Here is an 18,476-nt window from a genome sequence, read left to right as displayed (position 1 = left end):
GAAGACAAGCCACGTGCCAGATGGATATGCACAGCTGTTACGCCACAAAATGAAGAGCATCTCCATTAGCTCAACTGCACAAATTGGCAGAACACAACCAGGGAACAGTTTGTAGAGTCGAATATCATTTTCAGTACGCTGAATATGATCGTGGCAACGTTGGAATATCACAAAGTTTGCACTAGATGTGATCTGTGAATGCTCACATAGGAACAGAAAGAGCACCGTATGCAAGTTTGTCAGGACCTACTGAACCAATACAATCCTCATATCTTCAACTAAAGGCAGGGTTTAGAGCTACAGTTCTAACAACTGCGCTGAGGAAATGGCTGCTCCAAAACGACAAGCCTACTACACCTGTATATCTTGTGTTATCATCAGTGCTCAAAAAGTCACACTGTGATCCAACTCACACCACTGAAAATGAATCGTTTTTCACAGTGCTAACTTTCCAGCGGACACCCAGCATGGGGCGCAGCAAGGGAGATGGAATTGTGCTTCTGACAACAGCTGACACATGCACTAGCTTAGCTATATACTAAGCATCAAGCTGGTAAAAGTGATGTTTTAACATTAGAGCAATTCATCTGTTGTGGTTCTAACGTTGTAACAATTACAATGAAAAACACTCTAACAAAGACTTTCCTTTCAAGAAGGAACTCTTTACCTAATGACACAAATCAGTTTGTTTCAATGTGGCACCACAGATGTCAGGGACAAATGGGCAATGGCTGGCACAGATTACACTCAAAGGCAAAATGAGGGTATTTAAAAATGACGAAGTCCAGTATCACCCTACACGCTGATGAGAACATTTTTTATCTTCTATAAACTTAATAACTTGTTTTAGTTTTTTCTATGCTGAAGCTGGCTTTAGAATGAATTTTAAAGGACTATATATATCATACTCGAGAAGATAAATTAACTGTAATTTACCATATGGAGTATTACTCATTTCTCCTTTTACCACTAGAAAACATGAACATAAGGAAGAGATTTGTGAGGCAGTGATTCTTCACGAGAAAACCAGAAGTGAAAACTCCTTGCCACATTTTTTTCTTTCCAGATTACACATACACTCTACCAGAAAAGCAGATTTTAGGCTACGCTTCAAGACTGTAAAACAGTGTTTGTAAAAAAATAATGTTTTTACAGTATCTCTGACCTTATAGACTGTTTCTAGAATCAGCAACTTCAGAGACATTTCAGATCTATAATTTATGCTATGTAGAGTTTTTACAGTTCTCCAGCTACTCAACACATTTCTACACGTTATGTGCCTTCTGACATAAAATTGCTTCAGAATGCTTTTCATCTAGTATAAAATGTCCTAGCATTCTTTATGGAAATCCAGCCTCTCTAGGGCAGTGCCTTTTGTCCTTGATACCAAATGGTTTCTGCTTCTGCTTAAAATGTATTTATAGCCTTTGAGTTTACAGTCACACAACACTATCATTTAAAGAAGAAAGCCTAGATGTTGAACTGAAAAGACCTCTTAGATGGCAGAAAAGAGCAATGTTCACTTGTTTGTTTGTTTTAAATTCAGATTCCTGCTGAGTCCAACAAACACTCAGGCACAGAGAAGATCTCAGAAAGGTATTGCTGAACAGTTCTAACTCCTTGTCATTTTGCTGTGTGTGTCTATTCTGATCAACCTGATGAATACATAAAAAATAGCTTCTGTCTGGAGCTGTATGTGCATTACTGTTACTAATTAGTAGTGGACAGAAAAACAAAAAAAAAGAATAAAATCCTATGAAGGTATTCAACAATCCTTCTGTATCACGAACTGACTATTCAGTAAGAAATAAGAGATCACAAAATGACACCAATATTAAAAGACAACATCTACTATTTATGGGTATTATTAATTCTTCTCCTATTCCATTTGAGTCTCATAAAGCAAAGGTCAAGATCATTAACAGTGGAAGAGGTGAAGAGTGTGGGAAGACAATTTAACAGCAAGTTCTTGTTTTGTGTGGAAAAACTGGCATTAGGGTAAGTCAAAAGAATGGAAACAAAACATAATTTGACTAACTCTTCCAAGAGAGGGTGAATGTAGAGAGTTTGGCTGTACTATTGACTTCAGCTGGGAAGTTTCCAGGTATCTGCTGTCTGCAGTGTGTGATAGCACCCAATTTGCTCGTGTTCCCTTCCAACCCAGGGAAAGGAGTTTGAAAACGCTGTCAGGCCAGCAAGAGTCAGCAAAAAAGCTCACTGTGGTCATCGCTCTTCATATCCCTTTCCCCCAAGCAGGCCCTGAGGGCCACCTACTTGTGCCCTGCAGCCTACTACCCAAATAGCCCTGCATAAGCAATGGAAACGAAGAAATGATTCCTTTCAGTACTATGAATTGAAGTGTAATTTTATGCTAGAACTGTAGCAAGTGAAATGGAGTACTTTCGTTTTATTTCTTCAAAACCGTATGGGCAACTTAAAGAGCTGTTTGAGTATTTAACACAGTTGTGTTCCCAGTTTTCTTATAAACAGATCTTGGTAGGCTCCAATATGGTGATAGGACTTGTAAAACATTAGTAACTAAAAAAAAATAATTTAAAAATTCATACGAAAGGAACTTTTGTCAGACCATTCAATACGGCTTTATTATCCTATAATACAAAGACGCTTCTTTACAAAAGGTTAATGGTAAGAGTCAGCAGTATCAAACCTTCAAAATGAGTTTAAACCTTGTATTTTCTAGGCCACCACCAAACTTTCTACTATAAACAGAATACTAGCCATTACAGTGGAGACAACTGAAGTAAAAATATCCCAACTAGAAAATCCAACCTTATTTACGCATTTTAAAAGAGCAGGAAAAGCACAATCCAAAATGTTATGTTGGTAGATCTACTTCAGATAAAACTTATTTTCATCTTCAATTGGACAGTTCAAATCACGTAAATGATCGGCACTGCCACATAGCTAAGTTTTTAATGATTTAACGCTAAGTTAAATGTCAGATCCCATTATATTTATTTTACATAAGCACTTATGATCTTCATTTCATGGAAAAAAAAAAAAAAGAACATTACAGTACAGAAAAAGAATGCCTGAAGATCTGAAGATGAACATATGAGGAACATCAAGAAAGGCAGTAAGGCTATGAAATAAAATCATCAGCTTCGCCAAGAACAAGTGCAAACAAGTAGTAATGTTTGCCACAAATGCTGTTCATACTTCTTCTCATTAGGCAGAAGGTATTTTGAGGTAATGAATATATTCAATGATCACTGCTCTAAACTATTTTACTGCTCACATGAGTAAACTTAAAAGTTCTTGTAAATGTTTGGCAGCATGAAAGCTTTCACTTTTTTTCCTGCATGAGATTTGTTTCTTAAGCCAGGTAAGGAAAAAACAGATCACACAGCTTGTGCTCTTTTAGAGATTCTATCATTTAGATAAAATAACTGTTTCAATAGTAGAAGAAACACATTTAATTGCCTCCACACACACAAAGAAATAAAACCACATACCCACAAAACACCAAAACTAAAAATCAAACCAACAACAGAAGCCAAGAAAGACAGACAGAAGCAGCTCAATTCAGAGCAAAGCCAGAAGCGTCCTTCCATCACTTGAATAAGTGATGTGTGCCATAAAACACACCAATATATTCCTCTTTTAATTTACATTATGTAGCCAGATAGTTTAGCAAGATTAACTTGCTCATATTTAAACTTCATTCTCTCCTCTAACAAATAATAACAAATCTAATTCTTCAAGAGAATAAGGAAGTTGAGAGCAAAATTGTTACTCCCATAGTTCGGAAGTAACTGGAAAATTCCAGAGATCACCACAGTAACTCAGTCTAACTGTGGCACTATTCAGTTAACCAACAAAAAACCACAGAGTTTTATATTAACCATAATGTGCTAAAACTAACTAATGTAAGTAAGTATCTTTAGACCTATATTTAAGAAATGCCTTTTTCTTCCATTCCCTTTTTCCTTCTCCTGGAAAGAATTCAAGCAAGTTATCCTCAATAATTTAAGAGTACAGCTGCATGCTTTTGGTAAAGAAAAGCAGAAAATTAGAAGTTTATATTCAATCTTAAATACTAACCAATAGAATGGGAAAATAGGCACACATGTCATTCACTCACATGGCTCCTAGAAATCTACAAACTAATTTATGGGTACAACATCTCTACCCTTTTCCTTTTTATTGAAGAACATTCAATACAGTTTACAAGTATCAAAAAGCACAGCATACTTAAAACATTTTTAATACTTCAGAAATTCCAACTTAACTGTCTATAAAAACCTATTTCAACTAACCCCAAATTACACTAAACAAACAACTATAAAGTTGGTAATAAAAATCCACTCAGCTTAAACAAACCTAAGTAGATGCAATAAACCCACTATTAAAATAAACAGTGAAATTATTTTGAAGGTAATAACAAAGGTATATTTGTGACAACACACTTCAAAAACCATTTCCCACTATTCATTGCTTTAAGTTCTGCGTTGGAAGCCAATCATCTACACGAACAGCTACAAAGAAACTTTCATGCGATTTGGCTGATGATTATTAACATAAATCATATTAATTATGTGTGTGAACTATTATATTATCACACTATAATATCACATAAATTGTCTCAGTTGATGCATTAAAGAAATTATCCTGAGCACATGCTTCTGATAGTTAACATATACATCCCTGGAGCTACCTGTGGCTGATTCAGATGATCTAAATCCAATCTGGAAATGATTTCCGGCTAGAAATTAATATCTAACTTTTATCAAGGTGAGTTTCACTACTCCTCCAAAATCTCCGAACAGATGAATAAAACATATTTTTGCATCTGTTCATCCACCGAAACCAAAGTGACACAGCAAAACCCTAGCTTTCCTTTTTAGAATACTTTTGTGTAGATAGAGGTGCTGTCATTTTCTAGCTTTGACACACCAAAAGAAAAAATCCTTTTTAAAATTGGAGTCTGCCAAGAACTCTAAATGTAATACTGCAGCAATTTCGTAATGACACATTTAAGTGCCAGGGAGAAGAAAAGACACGTATTTTATATTTCTTGGGCAATGCTAAAGCAGTTACCAAGTGGGAACTAGAGTGTATTTGAGTTATTTAAAACTGAAGCTGCAAACGAACACAGTCCTGTGGGGTTGTTTGTCTTTCTCTCACCTCCCTCCCCCTCACCCCCCCTTCAAATTTATAAGCTGACAGATTTTGCAGCTCACTATATGACATTCATATAGAAATAAACATTCACCCTGGCAGACAATCTACATACAGACACATACATTCACTGGAAGCGTGTCTATTTTTTCACTTGTTGCCCTCCACATACACATGCACAATCCCCAAAATAACATCTGTAAGACGGTCAACTATTACCACTGCCTTATAAGCTATAAGCTAAAATAAGGTAACTTAAAGCATCTGTTTTGATTGTTCTTTCACTTAGTGTTGCATGCTGATTAAGAAAGCTTAAATTCCTGCTACATTCAGTCTCTTAAACATGATCCAATAGATGAGCATAGTTGAATAAAAATCTTGGAAGTTACACACAGAAAGTAATAATCAAGGAGCAGTCAATTACTACTTAATATTAGACTTGCATTTAAAATCTTAACTTTGAATGCTAAAAATGCTGTATATCACTTTGCCTATGATGATGATGAATTATTAAATGCTGGATTTGAACTGCTTTCTTTTTCCCAAAGAAGAAAGAAATGCTTTACGTCTAAAAAGCAGTTAAAATGCATGTCGAAAAATAAGAATTACTCACCAGTCTCCAGGGAAATTCATTTCTTACCAAAAGCCTGACACGTAAACAACAAAATACACACCAAGACGTGAGGTACAGCCCTTTCCTCTCTAAAGCTGCTCCCCAATGAGCACTGCACAACCCTGACCCAGAGAAAAAGCAACTCAGCTGTCAGGACTGCTAGCCTCCAGAGAAAGCTGATACTGCGGTGATGTCACACACTTCTGATGTGTTTCTGCAGCTCCAAGTTATCAACTCCTTTCTGCCAATAAAATCTCTGCTTCGAAATGATGGAAGACAAAACATATTTAACAACAGGATTAAATTTCAACGGGAGCTAACAGTAAAGATTTTTTAAGAGCGTGTCATGAGTTATACAAAATGTTACAGAGAAAGGAAGTGAAAAAGAACAGATGTTGGCAGCATTATATAAACACATTCTTCTGATTTACCTTCAACTCGCAAAGCCTTTATTTGTTCCAGTGGTATTCATAAACCAGAGGAATGATCTGGAGGGAAGACTGGCGCAAGACACCACAGCATGGTACAACCCTCTGCAGGGCTCCAGCTAAGATAGCTAAGAACATCCCAGCACTGCTTTGTAGCCCTCAGCAAGGCCACTTGTCCCACTCTCCTGACCTCCTCCTGCCCCAGCTCCTGCTCCTCCATCTTTTCCGCCTGCACTGTAGGCCTTGCCCTGGTCAAATCGAGCACCTGGGAGTACAAGGTAGTCCCATGATCCTCAGAAAGCTCTTGCCTCATTCCACTGGGAAACGAAGGCCAGGAAACAGGCTGAAAGATCAGCAGAAAGTAATCTTGTATGCTACAGTCAGGAACTTTGATACCAGAATGGATGCTTCCAAACTGCTGAGACTGTGATGCCATATATGCTGTGAGGAGCATCATGGAAAGGAAAAGATCAACTGACACAGGGGGAGACAAAGATATGGACAGGGATCCCTCATACTAAAATAAAAATTAACATAGATTATCGTCCCGAATAGCTTCAAATTAAAGTCACATACTTTTAAATATGATAGCCCTTAGATTTTAAGCAGCCCTGAAATAGCAATATCTAATTTAGTTTTGGCTAGGAATCAATAGGGGTGCTATGCAGCTAAGAACTGCTTTCAGCCTGCCAGACTGTGAGCAGCACAGGCGTCTGAGTACAAAAGAGGCCTGAAATTATTTGACATTGTAATAAGTATAATTATCTGTGATGTATGAAGACATGAACCCTCCATAACAAAAGAATCCAAATTCAGCAAGACAAACAACCGATTAAAAACAAAACAAAGTAATGCAATATGAGTAAGATGGGGAGTTCTAAGTATAGAAGAACAGATCAAAAAGAAAATGCAGGCCTCTGAAATGGAGAAGTATACTGCAAAGCAGACAAGAGGAGTCAATTACTGAGAACAGCAACCAGTGTGTTTGTAGCTGTTTCTAACCCAGAATCTCTGTATATTTGTGACTTGTGTTTACTTCTGTGATATAACATCTGTACTTCCACTAACTTTTCCCCTTTTTCTAATGGACCCACACAAGAAAGGCTGAAAGACAGAATAATTGAAGTGTGATGCAGGAATGCATCTATGACAATTAATTATATATATTACCTTAAACTGGAACAGCAACAACAATGAAAAAAGCTTACCAGTATGAGTATACACTCTAGAAAGAAAATTACAGAAATATGCCTCATCTGACCTAGTACAGTAAAGTGAGATAAAACTATCCTATACAAAGAGGATTCGAAGCTGTATAAATGAACACTGGGAAAATTAAATAATCCTGAAGCCAGAGCAGATAGATACAACTTGTCCAAGAAATATAGGTTGGAGATAAGAAGTTTCCCAACTCAGTTGTTCTCATTAATGACATCACGTAACTTTTCTATAACAGAGGTTAGTTTCAAAATCTCCAAGTGACCTACTGTGAAACAATTTCCCCCGTCATACAAAATTCACTAGTTCAAAACCCTAAGTGTTTCCAGAAAAGTACAGAATATGAGATTTGAAGACAAAATTACCATTCCAGAAATCTACTGACCATCAGTCTCATGTTAAAGAGCCAGTATTACAGACTTCCCTCTCTCACTTGTATGTTTCCTTTTTAAAAAACTGATCCTCTGCTTGATGAACTTGGCAATCTCTTCCTCCTTTTTGCTAGAATATGATAAGCTTCTAGAAGCAATTAATCCCTTGTTAGTTCCAAGACATTAACACCTTTCTTTGTAAGAACTGTGCTATTTTCAGAAGAATCTAAGCTTCATTAATAGCCCCCAGCCTTGATTTCAGAGAGAAATTTGATTAAGTATTAGCACATGATGTTTGGAGATGAAGACAAGCAGGTCCAAGGCAGCTGAAAGGGAGAACTACTAGGTTAGCCCCATTGACATATGGTACCTTACCATCAAGTAAGAGCATGTTTTGAATTTGACAAAAACTTAGTATTGAATTACATTGGCTTTCTACTGTTTTCCATTTTTCCGCAGTTCTAAACAGTTGCAGTAAATTACCTCAGAAAAACCCAACAAGTTGGACAAGATCCCAACTTCAATTTCATGTTTAGAACTAAATTCAAATCAAACCAGGCTGCAGAAGCCCATGTCCAGCTGAGTTTCAAGAGTACGAATGACGATTCCATAGCCTCTCTGTGCTTAAAAACAGTGTGTTTTAACTGTTTATGATCACTGACATTTGTCCTTACTCTGTTTGCTTCTGCTCGTTTAGGTAGAAAAGGACTGGAATTATGTCCCTGCCTTCTCTTCTTCAGGCTAAATAAACATTTAGCTGGCTTCTTCTAGCACATCATGTGTTCAGGCCCCAAAACCAGCTTTGCTTCTGCTGTACTCACAATGGGATCAAAACTGGACACTATTTCAGAGACATCCTCCAAAGTGGTGACTTGAGCAGCTTTTAGACAGAGTGGTGATTATTATCAACACGTGATTATCTTTCATCACTGACTCAAAGACTGCTCAACATGAGGATCCCAGGCCATTTTCTGTGATGCTGCTCCTCTTCCTGTACACTTGACTGGGCTGAACTCGAGCACGTTCCCAACTGCTCACTCCCTCCAGTTTGCTGAGGTCTCTGTATGACCACACTGCCCTCTGGCACACTGTACCCTCCACACAAGGCTGGTGTTATCCAGGAACTCACTGAGGGTGCACAATTCAAGTCCAAGTATCAATCCCAAGGAACAATTCCTTTAACAGTCACCTCTTTAAAACTCCAACCACTGTTTGCTACTCCTTAAGCCCAGAAATATAAGTAGTTTTTCAGCCAACTCACTCTCCATTTGTCTTGTCCATACCACCTCATTTAACTTTGAGTATAGTATCATATAAGCCTGCATCCAAAGGTGAATGAAATTCACTGTTTTCCCTTCACATGAAGACCTGGTCATCTGAGAAAGCAGTCAGGTTGCAGTCAACCCATGCTAGCTGTTTCTGTTTACTTTTCAGTTCTTCAGAAAACTAGAAATAGCTTCTACAAAAATTTGTGCAGTATTTCCAGAATCAGAGTTGAAGCTGATCGGCCTTTAGTTCCCTCAATTCTCTTCTCGCTTCTCCTTTGAAAAGAACTATAATGATTGCCTTTTTCCAGTCATCAGATTTATCCACCAAACCCTAAGACCTGCAATAACTGATAAAAGCCAGTTTCACAAGGACATCTGCAAGCTCACTGAGCACCTCAAATGCATGCAGTCTGGTTCCATGAACTTGCATGTTTAACTTGCCTAAGCAGCAGTGAGGTATCCATTTCCTTGTAAACCACAAGCTGCTCATATTCATCAGATCACAAAGTTCTTTCAAAAAGGAGGGATTGTCACGATGCTCCCCTAAAATAAAACAGAAGTCTCTCCTATTTTCTGAACGAATTTCTTAAGAAAGGCAACGTTTACAATCTCTGAGTAACAGCCAATGTAGATTACATTGTGTGGATACTAATCAAGTGTAGACAACATACACGAGAACTACTAATTATTTTTAGGATGAGTTAAGCTCAGTTGAATAAGACGCTCCAAATGTCTGGTTGATCATAGCAACATGGTCTCTATTTAAATGCTGGGCTTTTAATAAAGAGCAGTGCTTGTTTTTGTCATTACATGTGTGTCAAATAAGCAGAAAAATATTGCTTAGATTACAGCATTCTCAGAATAAATTGCCGCTGAATTGGTATCGTTTGTTTGATTTTTAATGGTTACACCCCTAAAATAAGAATTCATAGCTGTTTCAAACACAATTCAGAAAACAATTTGTAACAGAATACACCATTAAAAAAAAACAAACAAAAAACAACAGCCAAGGAGAGGGCCTTTGAGGGAGCTTACACTCATCAAAACTAAGAAGAAGAGGCTGAACAACAAACAGTGCCATGTAAAAAAATATCAATGGTCAGAGTTGCAATCAAGCCCAGCAAGCAAATATGGCTCTAAGACCCACTGGCTGGCTCCTGCCGCTTCTGTTATATTTATTAACCCGCTGTAAATCTATGACTGAAAGCACTGATGTGTTGTTCTAGCATTTAAACCGTATCCTGCCTGGTTTATTTAAGTTCTATACACCAAAATAAATGAATTCTGAAGTCGGAAGTTTGACTGTTGGCACAACAGACAGAACAAGTATTTCCAACAGCAAAGCCCAGTCCAGGCTTGCAAGTGACATGTCTATTTCTGCCCTGAACATCCAACAGGTTAAAGATATGCAGTAGGATCTGCATGCAGCATGAACATTCATAGTTCAGCAAAAGTAGTGGGGAAGGCAAGATCCCAAAATCTTGTGGGATGTTTTTTCTCAATTATGTTGACGTACAAACACTGACAGAGAACCTTAAATAAGTGGTTAGGAATAAAGAGAACCAGCATTTAGAGTTACTGGTTTATCTTGAGGGAGATGTTTATAGCAATCTACAAGTACACAACTTTCAATTCTAAGCAATTAAAAAAAAACAACAATACCCAACAATGCAGATTTTAAACTGATATAAATTTGACAAGCATTTTCTCAGGTTATGATAAGGAAAAAAGGGCCTCTTTTAGTGAAGTACAATACAAGCCTTAGAAGCAATCTTTTGTTTAAGAAAAACCTCATAAATGGCTGCTCACAGAAAGCAGCTGCCACACAGACACCACAAATTTTAAACAGGCCCTCTAAAATTTAGTCTGATTTTCTGGGAATACCTTATATACAGTAAACATCTATGCCAGTAGCATCTTTCTTCAACCCAGTTTGACTGCAAGATTACGTCATTTCAAATGTGGCATCTAATAGGTAGTTTAGCCTTGTCTGACAACTAACTCAAATTTTTACAACACTTATGAGAAGTGACTTCTGATCACAGAGCCTTTGAAATCTGAATTCAATACGACAAATAAAAAAGTCATTGAAAAGCATGACTGTTGTGAATTGTGTAATATCACAGAATCATAGGATGGCCTGGGTTGAAAAGGACCACAATGATCACCTACTTTAAACCCCACTGCTATGTGCAGGGCCGCCAACCACCAGACCAGGCTGCCCAGAGCCGCATCCAGCCTGGCCTTGAATGCCTTTGGGGATGGGGCATCCACAACGTCCTTGGGCAGCCTGTTCCAGTGTGCAGAAATGCCAATGTCATCACAGAATTCAGCAATATGACAGAGTAACGCCACATCATCCCCCAGTAACATTAATACTACCATTCCAAAGCTTCTGGTAGGCATATTTAAGTATTACCAAAAAGCCTGGTGAAAAGTGCCGACTCCTATTTGCTAACTGAGCAGTTCTTGTAAGTTTGCAGTTAATAATAAGCAACACTGTAGATGCTCTGCTTTGGCAACCCTTTGGCAAAACAAAACAATGAGATGCTAAAGAGAAACTATGTAGTGTATGTTCTGTCAGTGAAATGAATGAAATCCGTATGGGGCAATCACGCCAGTGTTGATGTGAGCACTGCCAGGAGCAGGACTGAAGGCAGAGAGGCAAAGTTTACACAAGGGTCAGCATCTTTTATCACACCAGAGATAGAGCTGGAAAGGAGCTGAGGGTCACAAAGCAAAAGCCATTGTTTAAACTTGAAATAAAAGCAGAAGTGCTCACCAATTCATGCCAGCTGAAAACCACCACCCAGAAATGAAACTAAGCATGTTTATCAGATCGCCTGAGAAGGAAAGAAGGTAACATACAGTGGAGCGGAGTTAGATTTACTTATTATACCGTTCCCTCTCCCACAAAGGGAATGTGAAATAATGAGAGGATGAGCTGAAGTGGGGAGGAAAATTAAGTAGTGTAAAACTAAAAGTTAATGATTTGCAGGATCTGATAGGTGTCTGAATTTCATCACTATATTTGGAGATAAGACTGAAATATTTTTCTCTGAAAAAGGGTTCAATTTTCTAAACTGTAAGTTTCTTCTTAATGACATGGAGATGTCAAAGCTTTGCAGACTAATAACTGGAAGCATTTTAAACCTATGAAAAATATTCTTTTCCTAATATATTTCAATGAAAAGGCTCTGCCATTTTCATTCAGCCTTTTTAATAGATAACAGATGAACAAATCAGTTTGGAAAGCCAAAGAGCTTTCTAGACCAGAAATGTTACAAAAGCTACATCAAGATGGTGGATAATGTTTAATACTGGCTTCAATTTACATGTACGAACACAGATGCTCACTGCAGTGACTCCCTCACCATCCCCTGTCACTATAAGAGAAAAACTAAGAAACTGAATATCTCTCAGTGTAAACCGAATTAATATATGTAGTATCTCAGTTTAATGTAAATAAATAAATAAGAGCCAACAACAAAAACCTTAACAATATTTACTTGATTTAAACACTAAGAAATGTTAATGAAATTAAAGATAACATCCAATGGACCAAGTTATCAATCTGAATATAGCTGCAAAAGAGAATCGCTACGGAACAAAATGAGAAGGATACCTTAGAGATCAGAATCCCAAACTGACAAAGCAAGAACCTTAAATGTAATACCACGTTACCATGAGTGTTGTGTTAAGATACCAGAACCAGCTGCAATGCAGTGATCTGGCATTTCCAAATGGTATAACACAAAGCCAGTAGCTAAACTCTCACAAACAGTGCAGCTTGCAGTTTCCCTAGAGCTATTTGGCTTTTCTTCCCATTGGGCCAGGTGCAGGTTTGCACTGACATGCCTTTCACTACCTGAGATATTTCACTGACAGCAGCTCAGGGATCACATCAGGCTAATTACATCAGGGTTATATGCCCTCCAGCTTTGCTTTCTGCTTCATAAGAATTTCGATGTGACCTTGGCCAAATAAATCCTTGTTTCCATTTCCAATTTGTCATACTACGACACAGAATACTCCCCAGCATTAAAGCAACTAAATGCAACGGAAACTGCAAGATAATAATGCTGTAATGGAACAACACTGAAGTATTTTGATCATTAGAGGAGTTAAAAATCCAACTCGTCCGAAATCAATGAAGTCAATGAATGTCTTAGTAATGGAAAACTCCAAAGGGCTCAGGTTAGCCATCTGGTATCTGGCTTTCCTTTTCCTTTTGATCAATGACCGGCTTGCAGATGTTTCCATGAGATGCATTATAGGATATAATTTTAGGGATCTAGCAAAATTCCATCACTCAGGACTATTTTCTGCAATTCACACCGCCTCCTCTTTCCCTCTGGGCAAATCCCTCTTCAACACTGGCACTGCTGTCATCTGCTGAGCAGCAGCCAGACTTCACCAGAAAGATAACAACAGCTCTTTGAGGTACTTCCAAAGCAGCCCTCAGATACTTTGAGAGTCTTCACCTGAAAGCTTCTAGAAGATACATGCCATTTCTTTGCTCACATAGAAAACAAATGTACTGGGCAGTGTGGGACAAAGCAGCATTACAACAGAAAATGGCACTGTTTAAGTAGTGTCTTTTTCATCTCTCCTAGTATGTGAAAAAATTGCTGTTTAGGCTAGATTTTCTAGCAGGAATTCTAAAAACCTTTTCCTCATTCTTTTGTTCTAGAAAAACTTTTTTTTTTTTCCTTTCAAAATCCTTCATTATACACTGAATACATCTTCATGTACCTCAACTGTCAGAAACCCATGGCAGGATTTTTAGGAGTGCAATACAGCCATTTTGATCCTTTGTTAACTTAACCATGGGTCACATTAAATTCAGCCAGGAAAGGAGACCTCTAAAGACTACAAAGCAAATATTGTTTGATTAAAAGTTAGGCTTGAGGGTCATTCCACTAGTTACTTGTTTCGTCACCAAACACTGGGTTTTCTCTGATTAAAAACTCTCTAATAAGTGTCCATATGTTAACTTCCATGCAAATGAGGGATTCTGAACCAGCATGGTTATGTTACAGTGCCTGTGTAATTCCCTGGAAAATAAAATCTGCACACTATTATAAATAATGGCACAAGAGCAAAGGGAGCTTGGTGAATAATATTTAAATACTGAAATAATAACTACATTAATAATTTCCATATACATAGGAGAACATGGAAATCCCTCTGGATTAAGGTATGAATATACACACAAAACATAATTTATTTTTCAAACCCAATCCAAATCATATGCCAAAATCAGCTCTTCACTCCTTCTCCTTGATCCCAGTGCTTTGGAAAAACACAAAACTGTGATGGGCTTAGAAATGAAATGAATTGCTATATGGCATTTTTTCATGAAATTCAGATCAGTTTCATGAACAAAATGCCACTGAGATGTTTAAATACTAAGTCATTCCCTCACTACCACAGTACAGAAACGTCCATTAGATTGAAAACGCTAAAAATATTTCAATTGTTGATGTTCTCTGGAGCATAAACTACTATTCCAAATCCTCTAAAAAAAAATAGATACATGTAAATAAATAAGTTGAAAGATGTTTCCACTACTTTTATGGCACTTCTCTGAAAATACGTGGAAAAAAAAATAAAATTTATATGCCATTTCAAGAAAAAACACCATGGAGTTTTTTTTGTTTCTCCCTTTCTCCCCCTCCTTTTCTCTTCCATTTGTTTTTTGTTAACTGATGTATGAGGAGCTTCTGATCTACAAAAAATGAATTTTTACTCTTTGTTCTCTTTCAGACAATGTAAAGCTCTTGTACGTAATAATTTCCTACACGTTTAAGTGATGGAAATTCCCATCAAATACCTATTCATTACAGGATTGTGATGATCTAACATCCACATGGCTAAAAACTGCCAAAATTCACAGGACTGTACCTAACACCCACTTTAAATTTCAATGCTTGGAAAACGTACAGACAATTCTCAGCTCATTCAGCCAAGATTTAACCAACTTCTTACTCGTATTCTCTTGTCACAAGCCAGCTAAAGATTTAAAAAAATAAAGAAAATAACACAAAATGAGTAAGCAAGTTATGGAGGATCCTGAAACTTTTCAGATTAGCATTTGGTTTCTGAACTCATCCTATATATACATAGAAAGATCTAGGAATGCCTTTGCTATTTTTCTATTAAAATCTTGGGCTCAATGCAGATTTTACAGCCAATTAATTTAAATGAATACTGGTGTGCAGTTTCATTACTCGTTTTGAAATGTAAATTTAGCTCATGATTGTGAAACATAGCTCCATTCCTTCCTACACTCTATTAAAAAAAAAAGTATCTAAAAAAAATGCCATTTTCCTCTTCACATTATCAGCCCACAGAATACTGTCTAAAATGGGTCAAGACTTGCTGCAGAATGCTGACGAGGATTTTAGACACAACCTTCAGTCTAAAATTGTCACAGCTCTCCATCTGGCAGATGAACAAGTGTCAGCAGTAGTAAAATCTTTCATTTAGAAGACAATCTGATAGCCTTCACTATCCAGATTTTAATCGTTCGAAAAAAAATAGCTGGCAGGCAGACTGACTGCAATACAAACAAGAGGTTCCCCCCCACTCACCTCATGTCCCTAACCTCCATAGCCTTTGCTAATGTTTTTTTTCTTAGTTTCATGCCAACTTTTATGCTAAAAAAAAACCTGAAGTGATATAAAGTTTATTTAAACATTACTTCGGCCTAAAATCCTGCAAGGTGGCTGAAGTTTCTACTACATTCTCAAGTCTATTCAGCTATCTTAATAAAAAAGTGATAAATAGACCAATACCTTTTGGACAACCTTACTTAATCTTCTCCAAAAACAAAACAAACAAGCAAAAAAAGAAACAAAAAAAACCACAAAAACCAACCAACCAACCAACCAACCAAAAACAGAACAAGGTGATTTACACGTTTTACGTGGCCAGTCACATGAATAGACACCTGGAAGATGCTACCAGAAAACCTATGGTTTCTGTAAACCTAAATGGCACATCTACACAGTGGAGTCATACAAACTTAAACTTTTATTCTGGAACTTGACTGGAAATTACAATACAACAAATCAAGGTGAAATAAAATAAAATCTCACTCATGACTGGTATGTGTAAAATGACACCGTGACAACAAAAAGTGACAACCGATTTTCATTTCAGTTTTCAATTCAGAATTTGGTTGCATCGTAAACAAATGTACAACCAGCAGCCCTTGTACAGATTCACTCTCAGCATATTTTTATATATGCCTGCACAATATACTTACACACTCATATACACACATACAGAAATTAATACTAACACAGTAAAACTACAGAGCAGCAAAAGGCAGTATTCAGACATCAGGTCTTCTGAGATCTCAAATTCACCTATTTTTGCACAACTGCCGTCAGTTAAGATCACAAATATGAGTGTTTTCCTGCACGCTACCCATAACCAAGAGTGAGCTTGCAATGAGTATAGACAAGAGCAGCAATGCAGGGTAGACAGTATCTCGCCATAAATTTCAGTTATCTCTTATAACTGTACTACAGGAATTCCATTCTTTTTTTTAAACTAGCCAGAGTCAGCCTTCACTGAAAAGGAAAGGAGAAACAGCATTCTGAGGAGTAAAATAGACAAGATAAAGCTTATAAGGATTACCTGAGATGTTTACAACTTGCAAGTTTCTGCTTACCTTGAGATTAACACTTGTTCCCTTACAAACTATAAAATACCACTTTATATAATTTAATATTAGTTGTAATTTCAAAAGGACAGCTCAGGACAAACACACTAAGCCCAAACTCCTTCAGTGATCCAAAGGAGTGACCCAAAGCAGTTTTCCATGTTATCGGTGACAAACGAACACTGCTTGAACAGCCAAATACACCTTCCTTTGCATGCACTTACCTCTTGCACCTGTTCTGCAGCCACTAGCACAGATCTTCAGCTTTTTCATCTCTTAATATCCGTTAGCAAACCAAGGTCTCAAACGTTCTGGGTTGGCTTTCCATCTGGAAACTCAACTCTCCTGTGGCAAATCTGTCTGACCTCTTCACGTTTCCCAGATCTCTAAGACTCACAGCTAACAGCACCTGAAGGCACCAGCACTAGGAAATTACGTATTCTAGTTACAAGGGCAAAAACTCAGCTTTTTAAATACATCATGTGCTTTGAAAGCAAGTCAGGACAAGAATATAGTTGTGCACAACACAGGCTCACAGGTAGCCCTTAGTGCCTCTCTCTCATTTGTCAGACAGCTGCTCTCTGGCATCCTGTTTCGACAGCCGATGCGCAGGTTTGCTGATGGGTTCTGACAACCCTGTGCCAGAGCAAGGCCTCAATTAAACGCGTTGTCCTCAGGCTTCAACAGAAACCCAGACACATCCACCCGTTTCGATCATTTTGAAGCGCTCTGTACCAGAGGGGTCATGCGAACTGGCCTCCAAAACTTCAGACCCACACGCACCAACATGTTTGTCTCCTCCAAGCTGGGAGCCCCAGGCCACAATCCAGCCTGTGGGCCGTCATCACCCTTCGGTGAGCCCGGGTAGGTCCAACCACAGTGGGGGCAATGTTTAGTAGTGAGCAATTCTGCAACCTCAGGGTATCCAAGTGTGGGCAGTTTTAGCCACCGTCCTTCAACTCCTCTATCCAATGCATTATTTTAAGGACACATGCACCACCACAAAGCATAACTCCCCCAATCAAAAAAATGTCATTTAAGGAAAATAATTAAGACTTCTAATCTCAATCCAGTAATGAGCTGTATTTTAGGCAATTACTATAGTATGTCACAACTGAAAGCTCAGAACACACATGAAGTTTAATTAAAAGGCTGATCTTAAATCATCTTTATTCACTGGGGGAGAAATGCAATTAGGGACTGACTGGTAGAGGGGCAGACTATTAATGCTGTCACTACTTTTTACAATCCCAGTTTACACATTTAAAAAATGTATTATCAACTGGCTTTTTTGCTACAAGTTAAAAGCACTACATTGAGGAATTTAAAAGCCATATTGTAGATGCTCTTGGAGCAAAGTCTTCAAATCAGTTGCAAGAACTAAGCTTTGACACTGCTTCAGATTATAAATTCTACCTTCTCGCAGTTCATTGAAACCGAATTAAACATCGAGCTGGATCAAACATACATTAGCTATGATCAAGGCTAAAAATTTGTTCAGAAATTCCTGTGATAGCCCACCAAAGCACAAAATGTCAGAGCTGAGCAATTTTTTTATCTCCTAACTGATTAAAAAGAAGAAATTCACGCACATCTATTAGCAAAATTAATAAGTGACAATAGCTAACTTAAGCTGGTTAGCAATTTGTGTTGAAATGAAATACCATGACTGTCTTTCGGTACTGTCTAACATCAATGCAATTCTTTTACAAGAGTACTCAAACTCCCTTTAAATGTCAGATAGACAAAATAACCTAGATT

At 37.6% G+C, this 18,476-nt stretch overlaps 1 protein-coding gene across 23 annotated transcripts in view; it reads right to left on the bottom strand.

Moving 5' to 3' along the window:
- The window catches only part of PLEKHA5 (pleckstrin homology domain containing A5), a 166,081-nt gene that overhangs the window by 86,667 nt on the left and 60,938 nt on the right, over nt 1-18,476 (bottom strand). The window contains exon 1 of one of the 23 annotated variants that reach the window (XM_015868086.2): nt 5,756-5,870. The exons of the other annotated variants lie outside the window; for them this stretch is intronic. Coding sequence (XP_015723572.1) covers nt 5,756-5,775 — 20 coding nt within the window. The 5' untranslated portion in view covers nt 5,776-5,870. Of the gene's footprint in view, nt 1-5,755; nt 5,871-18,476 lie in introns of those variants that run through there. 23 annotated transcript variants of the gene reach the window in all.

Source organism: Coturnix japonica, chromosome 1, assembly GCF_001577835.2.
Source record: "Coturnix japonica isolate 7356 chromosome 1, Coturnix japonica 2.1, whole genome shotgun sequence".
Lineage (NCBI taxonomy): Eukaryota > Metazoa > Chordata > Aves > Galliformes > Phasianidae > Coturnix > Coturnix japonica.
This window is presented reverse-complemented; position numbering and strand designations above follow the sequence as displayed.